Source organism: Lissotriton vulgaris, chromosome 1_2 (assembly GCF_964263255.1).
Source record: "Lissotriton vulgaris chromosome 1_2, aLisVul1.2, whole genome shotgun sequence".
Taxonomy (NCBI): Eukaryota; Metazoa; Chordata; class Amphibia; order Caudata; family Salamandridae; genus Lissotriton; species Lissotriton vulgaris.
In genome coordinates, this window is record NC_141686.1 from 296,796,656 (window position 1) to 296,818,961 (window position 22,306).

At 48.2% G+C, this 22,306-nt stretch overlaps 1 protein-coding gene across 2 annotated transcripts in view; it reads right to left on the reverse strand.

Moving 5' to 3' along the window:
- The window catches only part of TCIRG1 (T cell immune regulator 1, ATPase H+ transporting V0 subunit a3), a 151,071-nt gene that overhangs the window by 75,783 nt on the left and 52,982 nt on the right, over positions 1 to 22,306 (reverse strand). For both annotated transcript variants that reach the window (XM_086953278.1, XM_086953279.1), the window contains exons 8-13: positions 20,676 to 20,769; positions 18,964 to 19,176; positions 17,412 to 17,556; positions 16,917 to 17,056; positions 15,492 to 15,649; positions 10,777 to 10,867 (exon numbers count right to left, since the gene is read on the reverse strand). In XM_086953278.1, coding sequence (XP_086809404.1) covers positions 10,777 to 10,867; positions 15,492 to 15,649; positions 16,917 to 17,056; positions 17,412 to 17,556; positions 18,964 to 19,176; positions 20,676 to 20,769 — 841 coding nt within the window. The remainder of the gene's footprint in view (positions 1 to 10,776; positions 10,868 to 15,491; positions 15,650 to 16,916; positions 17,057 to 17,411; positions 17,557 to 18,963; positions 19,177 to 20,675; positions 20,770 to 22,306) is intronic.

The window sequence follows — 22,306 nt, forward strand, 5'->3', positions numbered from 1 at the left end:
ATCCATTTCTCTTCTTTCTTTTTTCGCTCTGGCGTTTTCACATCAGAGCGATTTCAATGCCTCTCACCGCTATGCCCTTCACTGGGTTTACATCCATCGGACATTTAAACATTACTTATAACTCACTTTTCCCTAATTTTCTGTACGTACACCCAAAAGGTATAAGGCTCACCCAGGACAAATTTATAGGCCTTGTAGCTCCACTGTATTTTATCCCCTAGCTATTGAAGTGTCTCGTTTATCTGACTTACCTTCTTGCGCTTCTGTGTTTACACCCAGAGGTAATTGAATGCATTCATTCATCTTAGCCCTACTCTTCTCACTGTATTACATATCCATGTGGAACTTAAATACCTCTTCTGTTCTTCCTCTACTCTACTTACACCAGATTCATTTAATTCTAACACAGTTTTAGCAAAGGGGAGGTTTTTGAATGATATCTAGTAAAATTGTACTTGCACTTTTCATATTTAGGTATAAATTGACTTTACATTTTTTAAGTCCACGTTCTCTTTTAAATATCCTGCTGCCACCATCTTGGAAGAAGGGACTACGGTAGTCTAGTTCTTGAAGTGCCGCGCACCACTCCACTGTTCAGGAGCTTCCGCTGCAACAATGGCGCGCCAAAGGCAAGCCAATCTGTTCCCGTCGGCGTCCCGGAAGTGCTGCCCGTGCGTACACTCATATAATGTACACACAGGAGGGATGATCTCTACCAAGGAAGGGCTCTAAAGTGGATTCAGAGAGCACAGAATATATTTTGGGAGGAAAGAGTCAGCAAGGCAAGGGTAAAAAAGCTGCAACTTACACCACACTAAGGGAGGTTACTAAACTGTCAGTCTTTTGAAACATGCGGAGGAAACGGGCGCTCAATCTAGATTTTAAAAATTGAGACCTATTATGTCTCACAGAGACCTGGTTAAATGATAGTGCAGGGCCAGGTGTTCTTGGCACAATCCCCAAAGGATGCAATGTCATCTGCCAAGATGGAGAATATGGGAGGAGGAGGAGGTGTGGCTATAATTTTATGTCCTCTCTACAAATTAAAGAAAGGTGAACCTCTAAACTCTAAGTAAACAGAAACCATATTTTAAAAAAAAAATAAAGACCCTGAGAAATCCTGCACCACATGCCGGTTGTTACATCGACCCCCGACCTACTGCGCTAATTTTAGAACAATCTTGGCAGAGGCCATTATGCCATATTTACCGCATTCTAATAAGGTTAGCTTTTCAGGAGATTTTAGCATCTGGTGGGACAATATGGGAAACAGTGACACCGAGGACTTCTATCATGACAGGACTTCCCAAAAACCTAGAACAACAAATAGGTTCACCCACACATGATAAAGGTCCTATGATTGGTCTCCACACGTCACGTACTAAAAGCTGCAAAACCTATTAAGTTCATATGGTCAGATCATCATGTGGTACTTCAACTAAATCACTGCCTCCACTCTAGAAGAGGGAAATCTAAGCGTCACCATTTCTTGGGGCCATCATGGTCTAAGATCACACAAACGGAGCTTACAAAAGCGCTGATAGAGCTTCCAGGTCTAGGCTGGAAACCCGATAAAGAGGTAATTCAAAATGTAAAGAACTTGATAGAGTATCAAAAGCTTTAGAGTGTTACCCCAGTCAAAACCAGCCTCTCTTTTCTTGGTATTCTGGGGAATTACAAAACTCAAAAGAGCTGTAAAAAGTGGAAATATATATAGCGTCTAAATTATGGGGAAGGAGATGCAAGAAGATATAATAAAGCAGAATTAAAAATGTATAACAAACTGTGAAGAGAAGCTAAAAAGGAGCATGATGCAAAATGAAACTTAGAAGTTTACAATTCAGACCAATAAGTAGTCAAAATAGTAAAAGATCTAGAAGATCTTTGCTTCCCTGTCCATGTAATACTGAGTTGGAGGCCTCTGCTGAACTGTTCGACTACATTACGTCTTTTTTCCACGACAAAATTATTAATATCAGGAAACATTTCTCGGAGGAAGGAAAGGTAGAGGAGGTGCCAGTGTATCCCCAGCAGCCCCAGTTTGCACTACTAATGGATTATGAGCCCATAAGAGAAGAGGCAGTGAGTATCTCTATCAAAACAATTAAGCCAGGCTTCCCATTAGACCCCTGCCCTGCCCAGCATTACCAAGTAACAACAGATATTCTGTCTTCCGTCATCACCAAGCTATGCATTTATCCACCGAGTCTGCAGTCTGCCCTAAGCAATGAAAAAAGGCTCAGATCCGGCCAATCTTAAAGAAACCTACTCTCGAGCTTAGTGTATCATCTAATTCCAGAACAATTTCAAGATGACCTTTTATTGCTAAAATTTTAGAAAAAGAAATGGACAAACAACTGAAGCAGCATTTAGAGACTATTAACATTTGATACAACAGAAGTATGTTTCAGACCTAAGCACTGCACAGAAACTGCACTGCTATCAGTCGTAGACAACATAAGGATGCTATAGGGTGCAGGAGGCAGAGCAGCGCGGATCCTGTTGTAACTTATTGCAGCATTTAACATGGTTTCCCACATGGTCTGATCTTGGAGATTAAAGACTACACGAGTGCAAGGAAAAGCTCCGGATTGGTTAATATCATTTCTGCCTCAAGGGTCCCAATCAGTCAGAACAGCATTTTGTGCTTCTAAAGAAAAACTGCTGCTGTATGGTGCCCCACAGCGGTCCATCCTAAGTCCCACCCTGTTTAACATTTAAATCTCCCCTCTAACACCTCTCATCCAAAGCTTCGGGGTCTCCCTTACGTCCTACGCAGATGACACCCAAATTGTAGTTTCAGTGGTCGATGAAGTCCAAATTGTATCAGATTTATACAACTGTTTGTCACTGAGATGAACCGGATGGGCACAAACGCCCTGAAATTGAATGGGGCAAAGACTGAACTCTTGCGCTTTGACAAACAATTAATTTCAAAACCCTAAACTGGTGGCCGGTTGACTTGGGTGACACCCCCAGATCAGCAGGGCACCCCAAGAATCTGATGGTCAGAATAGACAATAACCTGTACCTGGAGACACAGACTGATAAAGTATTGGGATAAAGTGGCCAGTATTGAAAAAGAATAGTTAAATGATTTCCATGCTGCCTAAAAAGCCACAAAAAGCTCAGTACTTGCGGTCGCGACAACTGCTATAACTCTGCTGAAGAGATTTTAGAATTGGGTTGCAAGACTGCTCGTAGGGCTAAAACAGAATGAGTTGTCGCTCCCATTCTGAAGGCTTTACGTTGGTTATAACCAGTCAACAAAAGACCTCCGTGTAAAGCAATCTTTATGGCTGTTAAAGCATACTACAAGCTGGGCCCAGAAACGATAACCGAACAATTCAGGACCTATATACCCAACCGTTCACTTTGATCTGCAAATGCCTCCTTTTTAGGTTTTGCCTGGCGAAAGCTGCGCTTTCTGCGCAGCTTTTTCGCGCAGGCGAAAACCTGATGAGAACAGTAGTGTGGCTTTGGTTCGGCCCTCGTCATTGATTGGCTGGCTCCGTAAACGGAGCCTTGCCATTGGACGAGGGGCCTGTCCGTCAATGCCGGACCAGACACGGGGGCGTTCCCGACATTCTTTGGCTTTTGCCGACGTCACGCGACGCCGGGAACGCCCCCGTGTCTGGTCCGGCATTGCCGGCACTGTAGGGAACGGGACGGACATGGAGCTCTCGGCTGTTGGGGAGCGAGGGTTTGCAGCGGAGAACTGCTCAAGCGTCGGGTGCGGAAGGTGAGCGAAATGTTTGCCGGTTCCCACCCCCTCTCCCGCTCTCCGTGTCTCCCCGGCCCTGTTCCCGCCCCCTACCGCTGCCTCGGCTCCCGTTCCCGCCCCCCTACAGCTGCCTGGGCCGCCCTGTTCCCGCAGTGCCGTTTCTCCTGTGCAGGTCACGTAGCAACACTCTGGGGCATGGCCCCAACAAAGCTCTGAAGTAGATGATACATATTTAATTTAAGAGACAGAGGAGGCACATTTTTCGTGTTCAACAAAATAAACGATTCTGCAGGCCACGCATGCCATTCAGCATCTCGCCGCCCCCCCCCCAAAAAATATATTTCCTCCGCATACAGTGCTAATGAAAGACATGTAATAATTAAACAGAATCCAAAGGGAGATAAAATCTCGCTGTACATGCGTTCCCTTAAAATAACCCCGTCTGTTTCACGTGTAAAGGGAAAGGCTATATTCGGGATTTATTTCTCGTGTAAAGTTGAAAAAACTATTTCCGCACCAAACCCACCTCAACTTACAAGAGCGACAGACACGTTGTTGGCAAGAAAATAAAAAGAAAGTTTTAGCAGACAAATAGCTATAAATCTTGCACAAGCCCCACACAGAGTGCGAGGATTTGCCAAATGCCCGTGGAGCTGCCCTTGAACAGCATTGCGGGGGGCACTCTTGGTTTGGGAAGAGCAGGGGGCGGGGAGGCCCCGGTCAGCCAGCTGCGTCGTCCTGGCTCCATTCCCGGGAGTCCAGTGCCAGGATTTGCGCGCCGCCCGCTGCTCGGAGTGTTTGAATGTGGAGACAGGTTGTGGCGGTAGATTATTGTGTCCACGTTATGCCCCGGCTCCGCACATTCTGCAGCCACCTGTAAACACTCACTCGCCAGCTTGGAGTTTGGTTTTGCCAACACATCGGAAGCGGGTCATCCGATGACGGCTGAAGGTAAGGAAGGAACGGGGCTGGGGGAGGGGGTGGTCACCGGGTCTGGAGCTTGACGGACACGGCGCTGGACGCTGTCAGTGAGGGGTGCGAACCCTACTTTAGAGACACAGGCTTTGTGCAGTGTGCTCCTGGAGTGTTAGACAGAACTTGCTGTGGGGACTGCTTTTTAATAAAATAGCGCCTTTTCCCCTCAAGTTACTCAAACTGCACTGAATTGGGTGGCCACTGGTTTAGTTTCTCTTTGCCACGTCTTTTGTTTCGGACGGAGGCGAGTAGGCATCTCTGAGTTTGCTAAAAACTCCCCTCCATGTTTATAAAGGCAGTCTTCCTACTTAAGTGCCACATTTCTACTTTCGGTGAACACTTACATCTTTTCCCTTCTGCCTCACAAAATGCCCCTCAGTGCAACGGAAGTAAATTCAGAAACGCACGGAGTTCCCAGCCATCTTGCCCGCTCCCCCTTACGTTTTATTTCTACAGGTGAATTATTCCCCTCAGACACCTGTCTGGTGCTGAAGATATATATTCAAATATGGAGCTAGCTGGTCACGTGCTGCGGTGTTCATAACTCTCAGGCAGGCGGCAGAGAGAAGCGTGCCCTCTGCCTGCACCTTTGCCAGCCCCGCTCCCTCCCTCCTTGGAGTCTCGGACGGGCCTTTGTGTCTCTGGCTCTTGTCATGTGACCTCTCTCCTCACAGACAGACAGCAGCCCTCCCCCGGCCCTCCAGAGTTGTTTGCAGTGGGGTGGGTGACTCCAACTAGAGCTGAACACACATTTCCCAACTTCTCAAGGCGCTTGTTTCATTGAACCTACACACACATAAGCCCTTGCTTTGGACTTTATCGTCTCTGCCCAGGCGAACAGGCTTTTGTTTCTCTCTGTATGAGTTGCCCGGATTAAACCGCTCCTATGTTTTTTTTATTTAATTTTTTTGTTGTTGCTATCTTTCCTGCGCCTGCCTGGTGTTACTCTTTCATAACAACGCATTTTCAGCTCTGTGCGTGACAAATACTGTGTCCTCTGCGATTTTCTTTAAAGAACTCTCATGAGAAAGAAATAACTACTTGTGATTGCTAAACACACAGTGTTAATGTTTACTTATGGGGTTTGACTAGGAATCCAATTACCTGGCTCGCTCTTTATTAGTATTTGGCAGGGAAATGCAGCTGTCAACCACGTGTTGGTCCTACCAGGGCTTTTAGTGTTTTTTTAAAGGAGTTATTTCTTCGCTTATTTCTCACATCAGCACATTATTGAAGTTCACTTTATCCTATGGTATTCCCTTATTCTCATCCACGCATTTTCCAGAGCTGTTTGGCCATAAACTACAGTTAGCGGTGCCCACTCCTCATCAGACAATGACCGGTAACAAACTATGCATACACTTTTCAACAAAGGGACCCTTTTTAGGTTTTGCCTGGCGAAAGCTGCGCTTTCTGCGCAGCTTTTTCGCGCAGGCGAAAACCTGATGAGAATTGTAGTGTGCTTTGGGTCGGCCCTCCTCATTCATTGGCTGGCTCCGTAAATGGAGCCTTGCCATTGGACGAGGGGCCTGTCCGTCAATGCCGGACCAGACACGGGGGCGTTCCCGACATTCTTTGGCTTTTGCCGACGTCACGCGACGCCGGGAACGCCCCCGAGTCTGGTCCGGCATTGCCGGCACTGTAGGGAACGGGACGGACATGGAGCTCTCGGCTGTTGGGGAGCGAGTGTTTGCAGCGGAGTCACTGCTCAAGCGTCGGGTGCGGAAGGTGAGCGAAATGTTTGCCGGTTCCCACCCCCTCTCCCGCTCTCCGTGTCTCCCCGGCCCTGTTCCCGCCCCCTACCGCTGCCTCGGCTCCCGTTCCCGCCCCCCTACAGCTGCCTGGGCCGCCCTGTTCCCGCAGTGCCGTTTCTCCTGTGCAGGTCACGTAGCAACACTCTGGGACAGGGGAGGGGCGGTACTGGCGTTGCAGCCAATGGAGGTGCAGCGGAATATTCCACGGAGCTCAGTCCTTAGCAACGGCGCTGGCAACGACAGTTACGTCACGAGAGTATTATGGGCTGCCTGGGCCACTGACGGGTGTAGGGAACGGGACGGACATGGAGCTCTCGGCTGTTGGGGAGCGAGTGTTTGCAGCGGAGGCACTGCTCAAGCGTCGGGTGCGGAAGGTGAGCGAAAGGTATATGGGTAATAGGAGAGGACCAGTAAGGTAGGGCCAGTGTATACTAAAGGTCTGTCAGTACAAGGTAGTCTTAATATCGAAGTTGTCAGTAAGAGGTGGTTCTGGGGGAGGGACATGCTGCAGAACTGTCAGACGCGTGTGCATTTCGGAGTAGTCACCCTGAACTATTCAGCCCCGTTTGTTTGAAGACTATTCTACAACGAATCTCATCTCTGGCCCCCTCCCCCCTTCCAGCCTCCCCCCCATCAAAGAAAAAGCTTCCACCGGCTGCTTCTAGCAGTGGAAATCTCTGCATATAATGACAGCGATCCGAAAAACCCAATGGACCCGGGACCTGCTGTTACTGGCCCCATCTGAATTAAGCGAGCACTCGTAACGGGGGCATGCGTCACAATATTGAGACTGATTTTTTTTTTTATGACTTGGCCGAAAAGAACACGTGGAATGCACGCAGCGTCTCCCATGCGTAGGGGAGTGGGCAGTGGGCCATGGGGAGTGCTGGGTGCAGCGTTCACTCAGAGGGTTTGTGGTGTCCTCCAGTGCTTGGACCGCTCTGCTCGGGTTGCTGTTTGTGTTACATTTAGAAATGGCACCAGTGCTGATCAGGGGGAGAGCTTGCCTTTCTTTTCTCTGGAAGCTGGGGCAGAGTCTCGCACTTCTGCTCCCAGAGCTACAGGAGAAACAAAGCGCCGTACACAGGAGCCAGACCGACAAGAGCGGGAGGGGGGTCTTCCAGGCATCCCTGGGCTCCGGGCTTCCTTCGGGTCAGACCAGGCTAGAAGAGCTGGGGCAGAGTCTCACACGTGTCCTCCCAGACCTACAGGAGAAGCAAAGCGCCTTACACAGGAGCCAGACCGACGGGGGGTAATCAAAGAATTACAACTCGAGTGTTCAACCCCTTGACGTCCTAGAGGCCCTCAGCTGGGCTTCTCTGAACAGCTGGACATAAGGACACACAGAGTGGGGGCGAGCCAAACACGAACAATCCGTGGGTGGAGTGGGAGGAACAAGGGGGCGAGAGAGCGAGTGAAGGAGATTCAGCTGCACTCAGCTGCACCGCCGGGCTCCTGGGTCAGATCTTCAGGCCTAGCTTTGTCGGGCCGTGTGGTACCCCCGAGGCGCAGCTCCGGCGATCTGGCTCTCGCGGTTAGGGCTTCCCTAACGGGTGTCACTGTTTTTTCAGAAACATTTGTAAGCATTGTAGAGCAATTTCAAAGCCACCCTTACTGGAAATGGATGTGCTGGTCAACTTTGTGATCAGAAGTAACCCAGGCTTCTGTCATCCTGCCTTGCTCAGGTTGGACATCTTTTAGTATGTTCATAAATTACACCAGGGACATGCAGTAGTCTGTTTTCTTGATGACTTGTCCCCTATGTTTTAATGTTGTATATCTGTGGAGACAAGCCTTCCTCTTTGATTTTGATTTTAATTCCAGTAACATCTTCTAAACACTTTGATATTTAGAAGTTACTTAAAAAGAGAGATGTCAGTTAATGGGTCATAGGATATGATTTTATGAGAAGAGGGCTTTTTTTTTTTAACTAGAACTGTCAACCTCTGAATATTCTCTGGGAGCCTCTTGTGAAGATTCCAACCCCAACCCGCTTGTGCCTCCGTGTGCCCCTGTTGCCTGCTTGTGCCTCCGTGTGCCCCTGTTGCCTGCTTGTGCCTCCGTGTGCCCCTGTTGCCTGCTTGTGCCTCCGTGTGCCCCTGTTGCCTGCTTGTGCCTCCGTGTGCCCCTGTTGCCTGCTTGTGCCTCCGTGTGCCCCTGTTGCCTGCTTGTGCCTCCGTGTGCCCCTGTTGCCTGCTTGTGCCTCCGTGTGCCCCTGTTGCCTGCTGGTGCCTCCGTGTGCCCCTGTTGCCTGCTGGTGCCTCAGTTTTCGTGCCCCTGTTGCCTGCTTGTGCCTCAGTTTTCGTGCCCCTGTTGCCTGCTTGTGCCTCCGTGTGCCCCTGTTGCCTGCTTGTGCCTCCGTGTGCCCCTGTTGCCTGCTTGTGCCTCTGTGTGCCCCTGTTGCCTGCTTGTGCCCCTGTGTGCCCCTGTTGCCTGCTTGTGCCTCAGTTTTCGTGCCCCTGTTGCCTGATTGTGCCTGTTTTCGTGCCCCTGTTGCCTGCTTGTGCCCCTGTTGCCTGCTTGTGCCTCTGTGTGCCCCTATTGCCTGCTTGTGCCTCTGTGTGCCCCTATTGCCTGCTTGTGCCTCTGGGTGCCCCTGTTGCCTGCTTGTGCCTCCGTTTTCGTGCCCCTGTTGCCTGCTTGTGCCTCCGTTTTCGTGCCCCTGTTGCCTGCTTGTGCCTCCGTTTTCGTGCCCCTGTTGCCTGCTTGTGCCTCCGTTTTCGTGCCCCTGATGCGTGTGCCCCTGTTGCCTGCTTGTGCCTCTGTGTGCCCCTGTTGCCTGCTTGTGCCTCCGTGTGCCCCTGTTGCCTGCTTGTGCCTCCGTGTGCCCCTGTTGCCTGCTTGTGCCTCAGTTTTCGTGCCCCTGTTGCCTGATTGTGCCTGTTTTCGTGCCCCTGTTGCCTGCTTGTGCCCCTGTTGCCTGCTTGTGCCTCTGTGTGCCCCTGTTGCCTGCTTGTGCCTCTGGGTGCCCCTGTTGCCTGCTTGTGCCTCCGTTTTCGTGCCCCTGTTGCCTGCTTGTGCCTCCGTTTTCGTGCCCCTGTTGCCTGCTTGTGCCTCCGTTTTCGTGCCCCTGTTGCGTGTGCCCCTGTTGCCTGCTTGTGCCTCAGTATGCCCCTGTTGCCTGCTTGTGCCTCTGTGTGCCCCTGTTGCCTGCTTGTGCCTCCGTGTGCCCCTGTTGCCTGCTTGTGCTGTGTGGGCGTGTGTGGAGGGCTCTGTGTGGCTGTGTGTGTAGGAAGCTTTGTGTGGCTGTGTGTGTGGGGGGCTCTGTGTGGCTGTGTGTGTGGGGGGCTCTGTGTAGCTGTGTGTGGGGGGCTCTGTGTGGGGGGGTGTGTTTGTGTGTGTCATTTGCGAGAGAAAGCTAGTGGCATTGTAAATGACAATGCCATTTATTTATGTTAAAAAAAACATAAATAAAAATAATGTCAAGAGCAATGCCAATAGCTCTAACTTTAACAAAGGCAAAACCATTGCATTGTAAATGCTTGTTAATAGTTCCTGGAATAAGTGGATGCGGAAAGGGGAAAGTGTCTTCGTGTTTTAGCTCCTAGTTTAAAAAATGTCATCCCGCTTCACCTTAAAAGGGAAAACAAACTCCTGAGATTTCACAAACAATACTAAATCCATCTACGTCTGCACTTCTGAGTCATAGGTCAGCCGCCCTCAGTCATCAAGCACCAGGGAATTCTTTTTGGTGTAACAGTGTGCGCTTTACAAATTCTAGCTTGATCATCATCTGAAGTATTGGAATTACAACCATGAAATGTTAAAATCCCTCTTCCTTAGTTACTTGTTTTCAATGCCTTTTCCCTTGAGGTACTGAACTATAATGTCAGCCCTTGCTCTTGCACTGTGGCTGTGGATCTGGTATTTAATGTCCTCTCCCACATCTCAGATCTTCAGTTTACACCCACTTCGGTCATGAAAGGACCTGGATACATTACCGGTTCCTCGTCTCCATGAATGCCCTAAAGGTATTCAGATGTTTCTCTCTCACTGAATCTTTTCTCTTCTCAAATCAAATAAATGTTTCTCTCAGACTTCAACCTTCTTCTCTGCTGTCTTCCTAAACAACCTACTAAAGTGGCTTTTTCTAAACTATTCAAATGGCTCTATTGCATTCTCTCTTGCGGGCTATTCCCCGATAGGCGTCAGTCCATCCGTTCCCGCCAAAATGTCTGGTCAACCAGCTCTGCTGTAGAAGGAATTGACGCAGCCGTATCCTTATGAAGGTGTGAAAGCCACAGCAGGTCCCTTGACTCCAAGTGAGACCCTTCTTTCATGGGAACCATAGTTAACTCTATGTACGTTTGCGCCTGGACTCACCGGATCAATTCCGAAGGGATAGGGGCCTGTGAAGACACCGGTGATGTTGGGGTCCAGAGGAGGTGGAGGTTTTTCTGCCAGGTCTGCTAAACTGCAAGTAAAACAACAGTGATTAGAGATTGCCACGTCAGCTGCAAGTACTCCCATCTGCTGCACGTAAGGCACAGTCATCGGCTGCACGGTAGGATGACAACTGGTGCACCAGCACATCAGAGAACCTAACCCACTACCATTCAGACATTCCTCGCCGCTCATGAGACATCACCCACTGCCCTTCAGACGTCACCCGTTGCCCAAGAGACATCACCCACCCCCCTTCAGGCATCACCCGCTGCCCATAAAATGTCACCTGCAGCCCACGAGGCGTGACCCACCGCCCTTCAGTGTCACTCACTACCCATCAGACGCCACTCACCGCCCTTCAGTGTCACACATTACCCATCAGTCATCACCCACCGCTCTTCAGTGTCACCCGCTGCCCATCAGAGGTCACCCGCTGCCCATCAGAGGTCACCCGCTGCCATTCAGACATCGCCCACTGTACAGAAGTCACCCACTGTTCAGAAGTCACCCAGTGCCCTTCAGACATCCCCAGCCACCCTTCAAACATCACCCCTGGTCATCAGACATCACCCGCTGCCCATCAGACATGGTCTCCTGTTCATGAAAAGTTAACCGCTGCCCATCAAACGTCCCCTGATGCCCATCAGACATTACTCGCTGCCCTTCAGACATAATCCACAGCCCATCAAACTACGTTACTAATCAAACGTCATCTGCTTCCGTCAGCATCATCATCCAGTGAAGCCTGGGCACCATTAATGCCATCTGCTGTGTGTCAGCCAACGTAAGCTCACTGGCAGCAAATCTGACACCATTAGGGTCTTCTACTCCAAATCAAAAATAATAAAGATGATTATTTAAAAAAAGAAAAATGAATGCCAACAGAGGCATTACAGCTGATCCTGTGTCTTTCAAAGTTTGTGACGATGCAACCCATTCAGCAGCAGTACTACGAACTGATTAATAACCTCCATTACACATGATCACTCCAAATGACGTCATGAGGAGCATCAGTGTTTGCCACAATAATCTGAGAGGCTGCAAGGTTCTGCATCTTGGACAATGTCTGAGATTTGAGACCGTCTGTTCCCAGTTAGGGAGTCTTCAGGTACTCTGCATTCTCCCTCGGCCGTCACCTACCCAGCCGGATTTTGGGCAAACTTTCCTTTGTCTCCCTGTCGTTTTCCCCTCCTACCCTTTCACTCCACCCCCTTACCCCTCTACGCCCCCTTCTTCTCGCCGTCTTCCCCTTGAATGTTTTTCTGTTGAGACCTAGCCATTTGACCAATGCCCGGTGGAGCTACCCGATAGCTGAAGAAGAGATGGACCGAGGATTCCCCCTGGGCCGTCAACTACCCAGCCGGACCTGGGGCAAACGTTCCCTTTGTCTCTCCGCTGTATCTATACTCTACCCCTTTTGCCCTCACACCCTTTCCATTCCTCACCCCATTTTCCTTTTCTTCTATGCTCCTAAAAAGTTTTTTCTGGTATCTTTTGTAACTATTTTTCCCTCGTCTCTACGTCCTGTCTTCCTCTTACCCCTTTACCCTATCCCCTTACTGCTCCATTCACCTTGTCCCCTATGTTCCTTAGATGCTTTTCTTGATACTTATGTAACTTTGAACTGATGTAATTTGCAACATTCTTGTCCCTTATGTAAAGCGCTCTGATTCCATCGGGACTAGCCAGCGCTTTATAATAACTCATTAATTAAATTTGTTCCCATTTGGTACTCTTTCTCCCTTTGTCTTCCTCCCTAGCTTCTAGCTCCTATCCACTCTCCCCTGAATCTCTCACCTTGCCTGCTAGTCTGCCTACCCCCTGTCCTTTGTGCCCTTTGACTAAGCACTCCTTCTCCCCTTGTTGGGGAAAGATCCAATATTTATACTCTGGAGTCTCAGCGTACCCGCTGAGAGAGTCCACTGCGCCAAGGGAGCCACTCACAGCTGAGGTATGGTATGGCACCCCTTGCCAAAGCACTCCCTCTCCCCTTTTTGGGGAAGGATCCAGTATGTAGGCCTTGGAGTCTCAGAGACCCCTCTGAGAGAGTCCACTGCGTAAAGGGAGCCTCCTGCAACAGAGATAGGGAAGTGATACCACTTCCCCGGAGATCACAGCTTACTGGACTTTGGACGTTGCTTTGACTCGTCTACCGGTTTATGTCCCTGTCGCCCTTCCCCTCCTCTTTCCATGCGGTGTCCTTCACCCTCCCCTCCTCTTTCCCGCCTTCATTACCCGTCTACTTCCCCAGCTCCTACCCCCCCTCCCCTGAATCTTTCCCCTTGCTTGCTTTTCCTCTTTCGTATTAGTGCTTATTTTTATCAAGTAACTATGTTGCCATGCTCTAATAACGGTGTAACCTTTGTAACGATGTAACCTATAACTATGATCTGATGCTCATGTAAAGCGCTCCGATACCTCCAGGTCTAGCCAGCGCTATATAAAATTTTTCAAATAAAAAAATAAAAAACAAATAACTCTGCAAGGCTTCAAGTTTGCATATATGACTATGCGTTGGCTTAAACAGTGAACACTGCGCTTGGTCACAACTGTGGCCATGTTCATCGATAAGGGTCGGGCGACTGTTTCAGATTGTGTACATCACGTGGAATTCTGCACATTTTTTATTAAACTATTTTATAGTTGGGAATGGGAGAGTACGTAATTGGTCTAGAACCACAAAATATCTGGGCAACGGCTGAAACTGGGGTAGGTACTCAAGTCTCTGTCCCCCAAAGACAGCAGCTCAGACATCAGACCGCATCCCTTCCGCTTGTCTTCATTTGTTCCCGAGTGAGCGTGTTGCCCCTGTGGTGATGGCAGAGATGCCCTGTCCATAGACGGAGGGGTTTTGGATCAGCCAGTAACCTGGCACCCTTTTCACAAATCCATATGAAATTTCCCAAAAAACAGTATTCACACAGGTGTGTTTGATCCTTTAAAGTTTTGTGCGCATTGGTCAAGGGAGGGTCTCTACACCAGGGCCAGAGGGTGCTTTCCCCTTATACATTCCCAAAGGAATGTTTCACATAAAGAACAAAACCCACTAGATGGATTTACACCAAACGTGGCCTGAAGGTAGAGCTTGGTCCAACTTAGATGTTGTGACAGTTTTTGATTAAATCAGTTCAGTATTTTGTGAGACAATGAAACGAAAACAGAAATATATTTGCAATTGCGTTTGTTAATTGATTACATTTTTATTACAAGTTCCATGAGGGCCGGGTGTTCACGGTGAATGGATGCAACACCCTGCTTCTCCCAGTCCATGCAGAGTGGGTCCTGCAGGGAGGGGCACTGGGCACAGGGAGCAACCACAGGGACAACTCCAGCACTCCACACTTTGTGTGGCCTAAGGATGTGAGGGGAGCTCAGTAGCTGCAAACCTCGACCAAAGGCTGTCCAATGAGGTACAGGGGCCCAGTGGCCAGTTGGTATTGGGGCATGGGTGGCATGAGGGGTGGGGGATGGGTGGAGTTGGAATATAGGCAACTTCTGGGCAGCATCTTAAAGCATCAGGGAGTTAATGTCTGTCTTCTGTTTGAATTGGAATGTCTCCTGTAAAGTAAACAGGCACGTACCACTGTCCTGAGTGCCCGACTGAATGCAAAACTGGCATTCTGAATTTGTTTGGCCCTGGCATCATGCCAATCTAGAATGTTCAGAGAGACATAGGCCTGCCCCAGGAAATGCAAGGGCCAGAACCTGGTTCTGTGACCTGGAGGGACGAACCACACGTGCCTTCATGATGGACACCCCCAGGGTCGATACCAGGGCGGTCGAGGCAGTGTTCTGTGTTTTGTGAATCAGTAGTATGACCAGACCTTTTGTGACTGTCAAGGAAGGCGAGGCAAGCCTGTTGTTCTCTCGTGTGAAGTCTGCCTGCCTGCGGAGGAGAGGGTCTTGCCGCCCAGGAAGAGAGCCCTGCCTGCATCTTCCAGGCACGAGGAGCATGCTGAGAAAGCTGAATGGCCTGGGGGTTTGTTTACTGCGGCGCGGATTCTGTTGTCCGCACTGGGGTCCAAGGTCAGATGCTGCCATTGAGAGCCTGAGGCTGCAGGACAACGCCGTCTTGGATGGCAAATATGCCAATCAGTGCTCACCATGGGATTTTACACCCATGCTATCGCTGGAGAACTCGAAGCTGGAGATACCAGACACCTTTATTTATTTTCCCGCTCTCATTTGGATATACTGATACAATATTTGTAATAATGACTTTAGAGCTCAGAGCTGCATGTGGGCTTAATTCTAGAAGATGCAAAATCATCTGTAACAAGACAAAGTTTGAAAGGAATGTTTTGTGAAGAAAAAAACTAACAAGGACACAGGGAGAGTCAGACAATGCACACTGACACAGATGAAAAACAGAAAGAGTGAGGCACAGAGAGGTGCAAGTGTGAAATATATGAGACATGGACAAAAGGATCACGAAAGAGAGAGCGCCAGTATAAAGAGACACAGGAGGCGGAGGCGTCAGAATGAAACATGAAAAGGGCATGAGATAAGAGAGGGGCACATGGACACAATTCAAGAAGGAGGGGGGATACTGAAGAACCCAATGAAACAGAGAGACACAAAGGAGAGGAATGGGTAGAGACCGCCTACAGACGTGCAGAATGAGACAGACATGTAGACTGCAAGAGACTCACGTCCAGTGCTTGGCTTCGACCATTGCAGACACATTCCAGCTCGAAGGGAAGATGGTGACGGCTTTACTGAAACACTCATTGTATATGAAACCGGTGTAGATGGAGAACAGGCCCATCAGCAGGATCAGGTAACGACCACCGAACATGGTGTTCCACATCTGGAAAAAGCAAGAAGTGAGCAACAGAATCAGAAGAGTCCATCCCAGCCATAGAAAAGGGCTGTCTAGAGCATGAATCCACCCTACTCATGCAGCCAACCTGAATTAAGACGTGTGCGGGCACGCAGACAAACCCCAAACCAACCAGAGGAATGGTCCTAGCCATCCTACAAGCTTATCTTTCAGACACACATATGTTGAGATCATTCAGCCACCTGAACCGCAAAGCTCAGACCACCACAGTCCAAGGCCTCAAGCAAATCACAGACATAACTGGAGACCAAACCTAGGCAGTAAAAGAAACAAACACTACTATACAACCGAGCGTCCACCCATGGCATCCAAATAATCTTCAGGATTCAACCCACTGTCTCTCCAAGGTTGCAAGCTACCCTGGTCATGCAATCCTACCCCAACTTCAAACAACAAGAGGGATGAAGCTAGGGCAGGTCAGCCAACCCCCGAAACACCCCATCCAATGACATTCAAATCAGGCCCAGGAAGAGTGACTGAAAAATCTGACAAAGAGAGAGATGGGTTTGCGCAGGGCTGAGCTCATTCTCGGCATGTAATTTTAAAGAAAGGGTCTGCCCAACGCAGAGAAGTGACCCCAACAAATACGGGAACGCTGCAGCATCCACCCTGAGGATAGATCTGTCCTTTCACTAGAACAACTGCCATTAGCAACGAAAGTGGGCTACAAACGCATCTCAGAATGTCTCCGCCGATTATCAGGGGGAAGCTTGATCACTAAGATGGGGTTGGGGAGCATCAGATTTTCCAACATTCATTCTTGATAGAATGTTGAATTACATATAAACAAGCATGGTGCATGAGAGGGGCTTTAGGGGCAGTGGAAAGGGAGAAAAATACAGATTGGTGGGGGTTCTAGGTGACAGAAAACACAATAATAACCAACATTTTATAAGACTTTGAAAACAGGGAGTGTGTGTGTGTGTGCGTTTTTGTCTCTTTTATGTAAACATTCCTTGTGAAATCTGGCAGATACCTCACCATACCCGACTGCAAGCACCAGTACCCAACTATTTACCAAAAAAATACATTTATTAGGGGGGGTGCAACACTCCAAACACCCCCAGGAAGCTAAGTCACTGCTGATTATTCTTGATTTTTTCACTACACTAGTCAATTCTGGATTTCTTAGGCCCCTGGGGCAAGGGCTGCAATGAGCTTGCACCTTTACGCTCTATGGTGCGCAAGTCTCTCCAGAGACGTGGGGATGTTTGGAGAACTTACAATATCTCACCTCATTGTCAGATTTCTTCATTTTTTTACTGTTCTCCTCAACAATCATCCAGATGGCAAAGAGGGCCATGAGCAGACCGTGGCCGACATCGCCAAACATCACAGCGAAGAGGAACGGGAAGGTGATGATGGTGTACGGAGCTAAGAGGAAAGTGATGAAGATATTGATTGATACTCGTATGAGAATGAGCCTGGGAGACTTTAGTAAGAGAGTGCAGTAACATAACGTGTATTTGTAAAGCGCATGTTCACCTATAGGCATCTTGGCACTGAATAACATATGTTTATTGTTACCAAATTCAATGGTACTCATCTCATTTGATCAACTTGAGAAGGATGAAAGGTTGAGTGGACCTGCCATGATTTGAACCTGTGACCACGAGGTCAAACACAGACCCCTGCAGTGGACGCATTAGCCCACCAAGCCACCAGACCCGGTATGTAGAGAATGTAAAAGACTGAAATAGGTGAAAGACACTGTGGAAAATAAACATACTTGGGTTTACTTCCTGGTAGGTGCCCACCCCATAGGCATCTACAATAGCCTGGAAGCCACTGGTGAAGCGGTTGGTCCGGGTGAGGGTGGGCGGCTTCTCGTTGCACGGGATACTGTTCACAAAAGACTCAACACCGGCTCCGCTCTTTGGAAAAACAAGAGAAAAGATTGTTATGCCGGATCACAGGACTCCAGATGTCAAACAAAATACAGCACCATTTTAAGAAGATGTTCCTTTCATTCACAAATATACCCTTTCATTACACTTTGGGTACACGCACAGCCAATGTCTGGGCCTACAATTCACCAATAAATTGTTAACATTCTAACCCTGGTTACTATCATTATAACTACAGTACGAGCAAAAATAATGTCACCATTCAAAAAGTGCATTATGCTTGTGTTTGCGACTGTTCCAGTGTCTTTTTCTCAGACCAACAGCCCAATATGTCATATATAGGTGTGCATAACATCTTCTTAGAATTCGAAAACAATTTAAAAATGTAACTGTCTAAGTTTTTTGTTCCTTTAGATTTCAATTCTTCAAACTAGAGGACAGATGTACAAAGCATTTTCTGGTCGCAAACTGCTCGATTTGCAGAAATAGCCGTTTGCAACCAGAAAAATATTTTTTCCAAATGTACAAAATGTGATTCAGTAACTTGTTACCAAATCACATTTTGCAACTGTGATTTGGTATTTTGAAGAGGCGTGTCTCGGGAGTTCCAAATGTCAAATCGGTATGGTTCGTATTATTGTTTTGCAATCAAATTACGTTCTCAAAACAATAATACTTTTCCACCAGTTTAAAACTGGTGGCAACCCAAGAGCAGGCAGTAGTCCCACGGACCACTGCCTACTCCTAAAAAATGAAACTTCAGTTTCATTTTTTTTCTTTTTCAGCGCATTCTATTTTCCATTCACGGAAAACAGGCTGTATTTAAAAAATAAAAGATCGCTTTATTAAAAAGGAATCACAGATGTGGTGGTCTGCTGACCTTGAAAGGCCGCCATACCTGTGATAGCTGTGATTCCTAATGGGTCGCAAACTACGGCCTACCTCATTAACATTCATGAGGTCGGTCAATTTGCGAACCACAAAGAATCCCTAATTGAAACTCAATGAGCTTCATACATTAGGAATACAGATTTCCTAATTATGATTCAGGCACACTCGCAATTTGGAAATTGCTATTCCTAATGTATGTACATCTGGCCCAAGGTTCCACAGGTACATTCACCTGCATTAATCAACAGATGCACTATCCATTGTTTCTAACAATATGCTGAAGAAATCCAGTGGAGGGTATTCACCACTAGACACACAACTCATTTTTATCAGATGTCACTGGATGATGAAGCACTGTCAGAGGGGGAACACCAGCTTGATCTAACTACCCAATACGAAAGCGGATTTCGTAAACCCAACATCAACGTCCACTGTGCCTTGACCCGATGCCAGCTCGATCACGAAACCAACTCCCCATCACTAGAAAGATTGACCGCGTGCATTGGCCCCTGATGGAGGATCCGTGACTCCCAGTCCCCTTACCGATCCTTGGATGAGTGCCTGCCGCACGCGGGGCAGGTCAGCCGTGGGGCACCAGACCTCTGCAATCAGGCACTTATTAGTCACATCCACGCTGCACTGGTTAAGCACCAGGTAGATTGCCTTCATCTTGCGCACTTGCACTCGCCAGCCGTGCAGCCGGTCCACCACTTTCTGGAGCACCTGCAGCAGGAACTGATCCGACTCAGCTAGGACCTGTGGGTGAAGAGGAGAGGCATCAGGTTCAGGAGTGTGGTAAACAGCCTTTTTTTACATTCTCGGATTCCACTCCATCCTGGCCTCCTGTCCCTTCGTCACTGTCCTAGCTCCCATCACTTTTTGACCTTATCCGATCTCCTGTCACTTTGTGACCCTATGATGATCTCTCATCACTTCTTGACCCTATCCTGATCTTCCGCCACTTCTTGACCCTATCCTGATCTTCTGTCACTTCTTGACCATATCCTGATCTTCCATCACTTCTTGACCCTATCCTGATCTTCCGTCACTTCTTGACCCTACCCTGATCTCTCGTCACTTTGTGATCCTATCCTGATCTCTCCTCACTTCGTGACCCTATCCTGATCTCTCGTCACTTCGTGACCCTATCCTGATCTTCCGTCACTTCTTGACCCTATCCTGATCTTCCGTCACTTCTTGACCCTATCCTGATCTTCCGTCACTTCTTGACCCTATCCTGATCTTCCGCCACTTCTTGACCCTATCCTGATCTTCCGTCACTTCGTGACCCTATCCTGATCTTCCGTCACTTTGTGACCCTATCCTGATCTTCCGTCACTTTGTGACCCTATCCTGATCTTCCGTCACTTCGTGACCCTATCCTGATCTTCTGTCACTTTGTGACCCTATCCTGATTTTCCATCACTTTGTGACCCTAACCTGATCTTCCGTCACTTTGTGAGCCTATCCTGATCCTCCGTCACTTTGTGATCCTATCCTGATCTCTCCTCACTTCGTGAGCCTATCCTGATCTCCAGTCACTTCGTGACCCTATCCTGATCTCTCGTCACTTTGTGACCCTATCCTGATCTTCCGTCACTTTGTGACCCTATCCTGATCTTCCGTCACTTTGTGACCCTATCCTGATTTTCCGTCACTTTGTGACCCTATCCTGATCTTCCGTCACTTCTTGACCCTATCCTGATCTTCTGTCACTTCTTGACCCTATCCTGATCTTCCGTCACTTCTTGACCCTATCCTGATCTTCTGTCACTTCTTGACCCTATCCTGATCTTCCGTCACTTCTTGACCCTATCCTGATATTCCGTCACTTCTTGACCCTATCCTGATATTCCGTCACTTCTTGACCCTATCCTGATATTCCGTCACTTCTTGACCCTATCCTGATCTTCCGTCACTTTGTGAGCCTATCCTGTTCCTCCGTCACTTTATGACCCTATCCTGATCTCTCGTCACTTTGTGACCCTATCCTGATCTCTCGTCACTTCGTGAGCCTATCTGGATCTCCAGTAACTTCGTGACCCAGTCTGGATCTACAGTCACTTAGTGAGCCTATCCTGATCTCCCATCACTTTGTGGCACTGTAACGATCTCCTGCCACTTCTTGACCCCATCAGGATCTCCCGTCACTTTGTGACTCTTCACTTGTGTCATGTTTCTTTTCAGTGTCCGTCTCACAGGTGTCGTCTGAGATCCTCGTCGTACCCAGTCCCTTGGCCCCACCGAGCACTTACTGAGCGCATGTCCTCTATCTGGGTCAGCAGGCCCTGCAGGGTCTCCAGGCGGTCCACCTCCCGGTCCGCATAAGGATAGGTATGGCAGTGAAAGCTATAGGAGGGGGGGGGGGGGGGGGGCGGAAAACACACCATCAGATACAAAAGCAGGGAGTCACCAAGAATAAAATCGTTTACATGAATCAATGGTTTTGACCTTGAGATCTGTTTTAAGGGAGAGTGATATTGTGTCATCTGGTGGCTGGATCCAGAATCCTGGATAACATGTATAACATTTCGGAGGTGTCAAATGGAAGTGTCTTAAGCCAGATATTTACGACGGAAAAAGGAATCCTAGACTCCTTCTGGATCCAGGGGTGTATCTTCGAGATGGGGGGGGGGCTGTTTGGGGTAGTACACCCCCCAAATAAATGTATTTTATGTTAAATAGTTGGGTACAAATGCTTTCAGTTGGGTATGGTGACGTGCCTTTGGAAATTCACCAGGAAGTTTTACACAAAAAAAACACAGACTTTCTCCCTCTAAACTTTGAAAGTCTTCAAAAATGTTGTTTATTTTACAAAATAATGTGTTTTCTCTCACTTAGTACCCTTACCAATCTGCATTCATCTCCCTTTCCACTGCCCCTTTAGTCCTTTCATGCGCCCGCTTGTCATATAATGTTTAACATAATATGTCAGCTTGAATGCTGGAAAATCTGAAACTCGCAATCCCCTCCCCCCAATCTTACTGGCCAAACTACACCACTGTCTGGATCCAACCCTATCTGCACATTCTCAGTTGAACTGCTGCATTTTTTTTATGTTCTGTTCAAATTTCACTCAAAAACCTGATGCCATGATCCGTGAGAATCCATAACAGACATTAAGCTGAAAAAAACAACGTTCAGCGTCACAGGTAAGTACAGCATAAATGTTACAGGGCCGAAAAGCGCTTCAAAGCCTTGTTAGGGGTTGTAAATGCTATATCAATACAAGTGTAATACAATAAGCCCCTTATGTGGCACTGCAGCGACAGAAGCCCGAAATCTATCTCTTGGTTGGCCCAAAAAATATTTTTGTAGCTGAACCGGTGACAGGCCAAAGACTTAGAATTGTCAAGAACCCTCAGCAGGCACCAAGTGCAGTCCCTATACCAGACTGAAACAGCAAACTTCGAACGAATCACCAGGGACAAAACTGAAATAGCTTATTTTCCACAGACCACCCCACATCACAGACTATCAGATGACTGACTGAAAGCCTCAGATGACTGAAAGCCTCAGAAGGCAGGTAAATCAGCCACACTCGTTTCTCTTCACAGAGCGCTAACAAACATCTCCAAACTAGAGAGTGGAAGAAAACACATCCAAGGTGAGTCTGTCACGAGGGATTGTCTATTTCCGAGGCGTGATTATGTGTCATTCAATGCCTGAGTGAAAATAACAGAAAACATTTGCAGAAAAACAAGCTGCATTACACGGACACCAACACTAGGTGGCAGGAGAGCACAGAGCATGTCCTCCACAGCAACACATGCAGTGCACGGTGGTCCTGTTTACTCTCACTTCCAATAGGACACCAGGTGCAGACAAGTCAGTGTTGTGTGTGTGGAGGGCACCGCAAGCCCCAGGACGGATGTTGTCTTTCAGT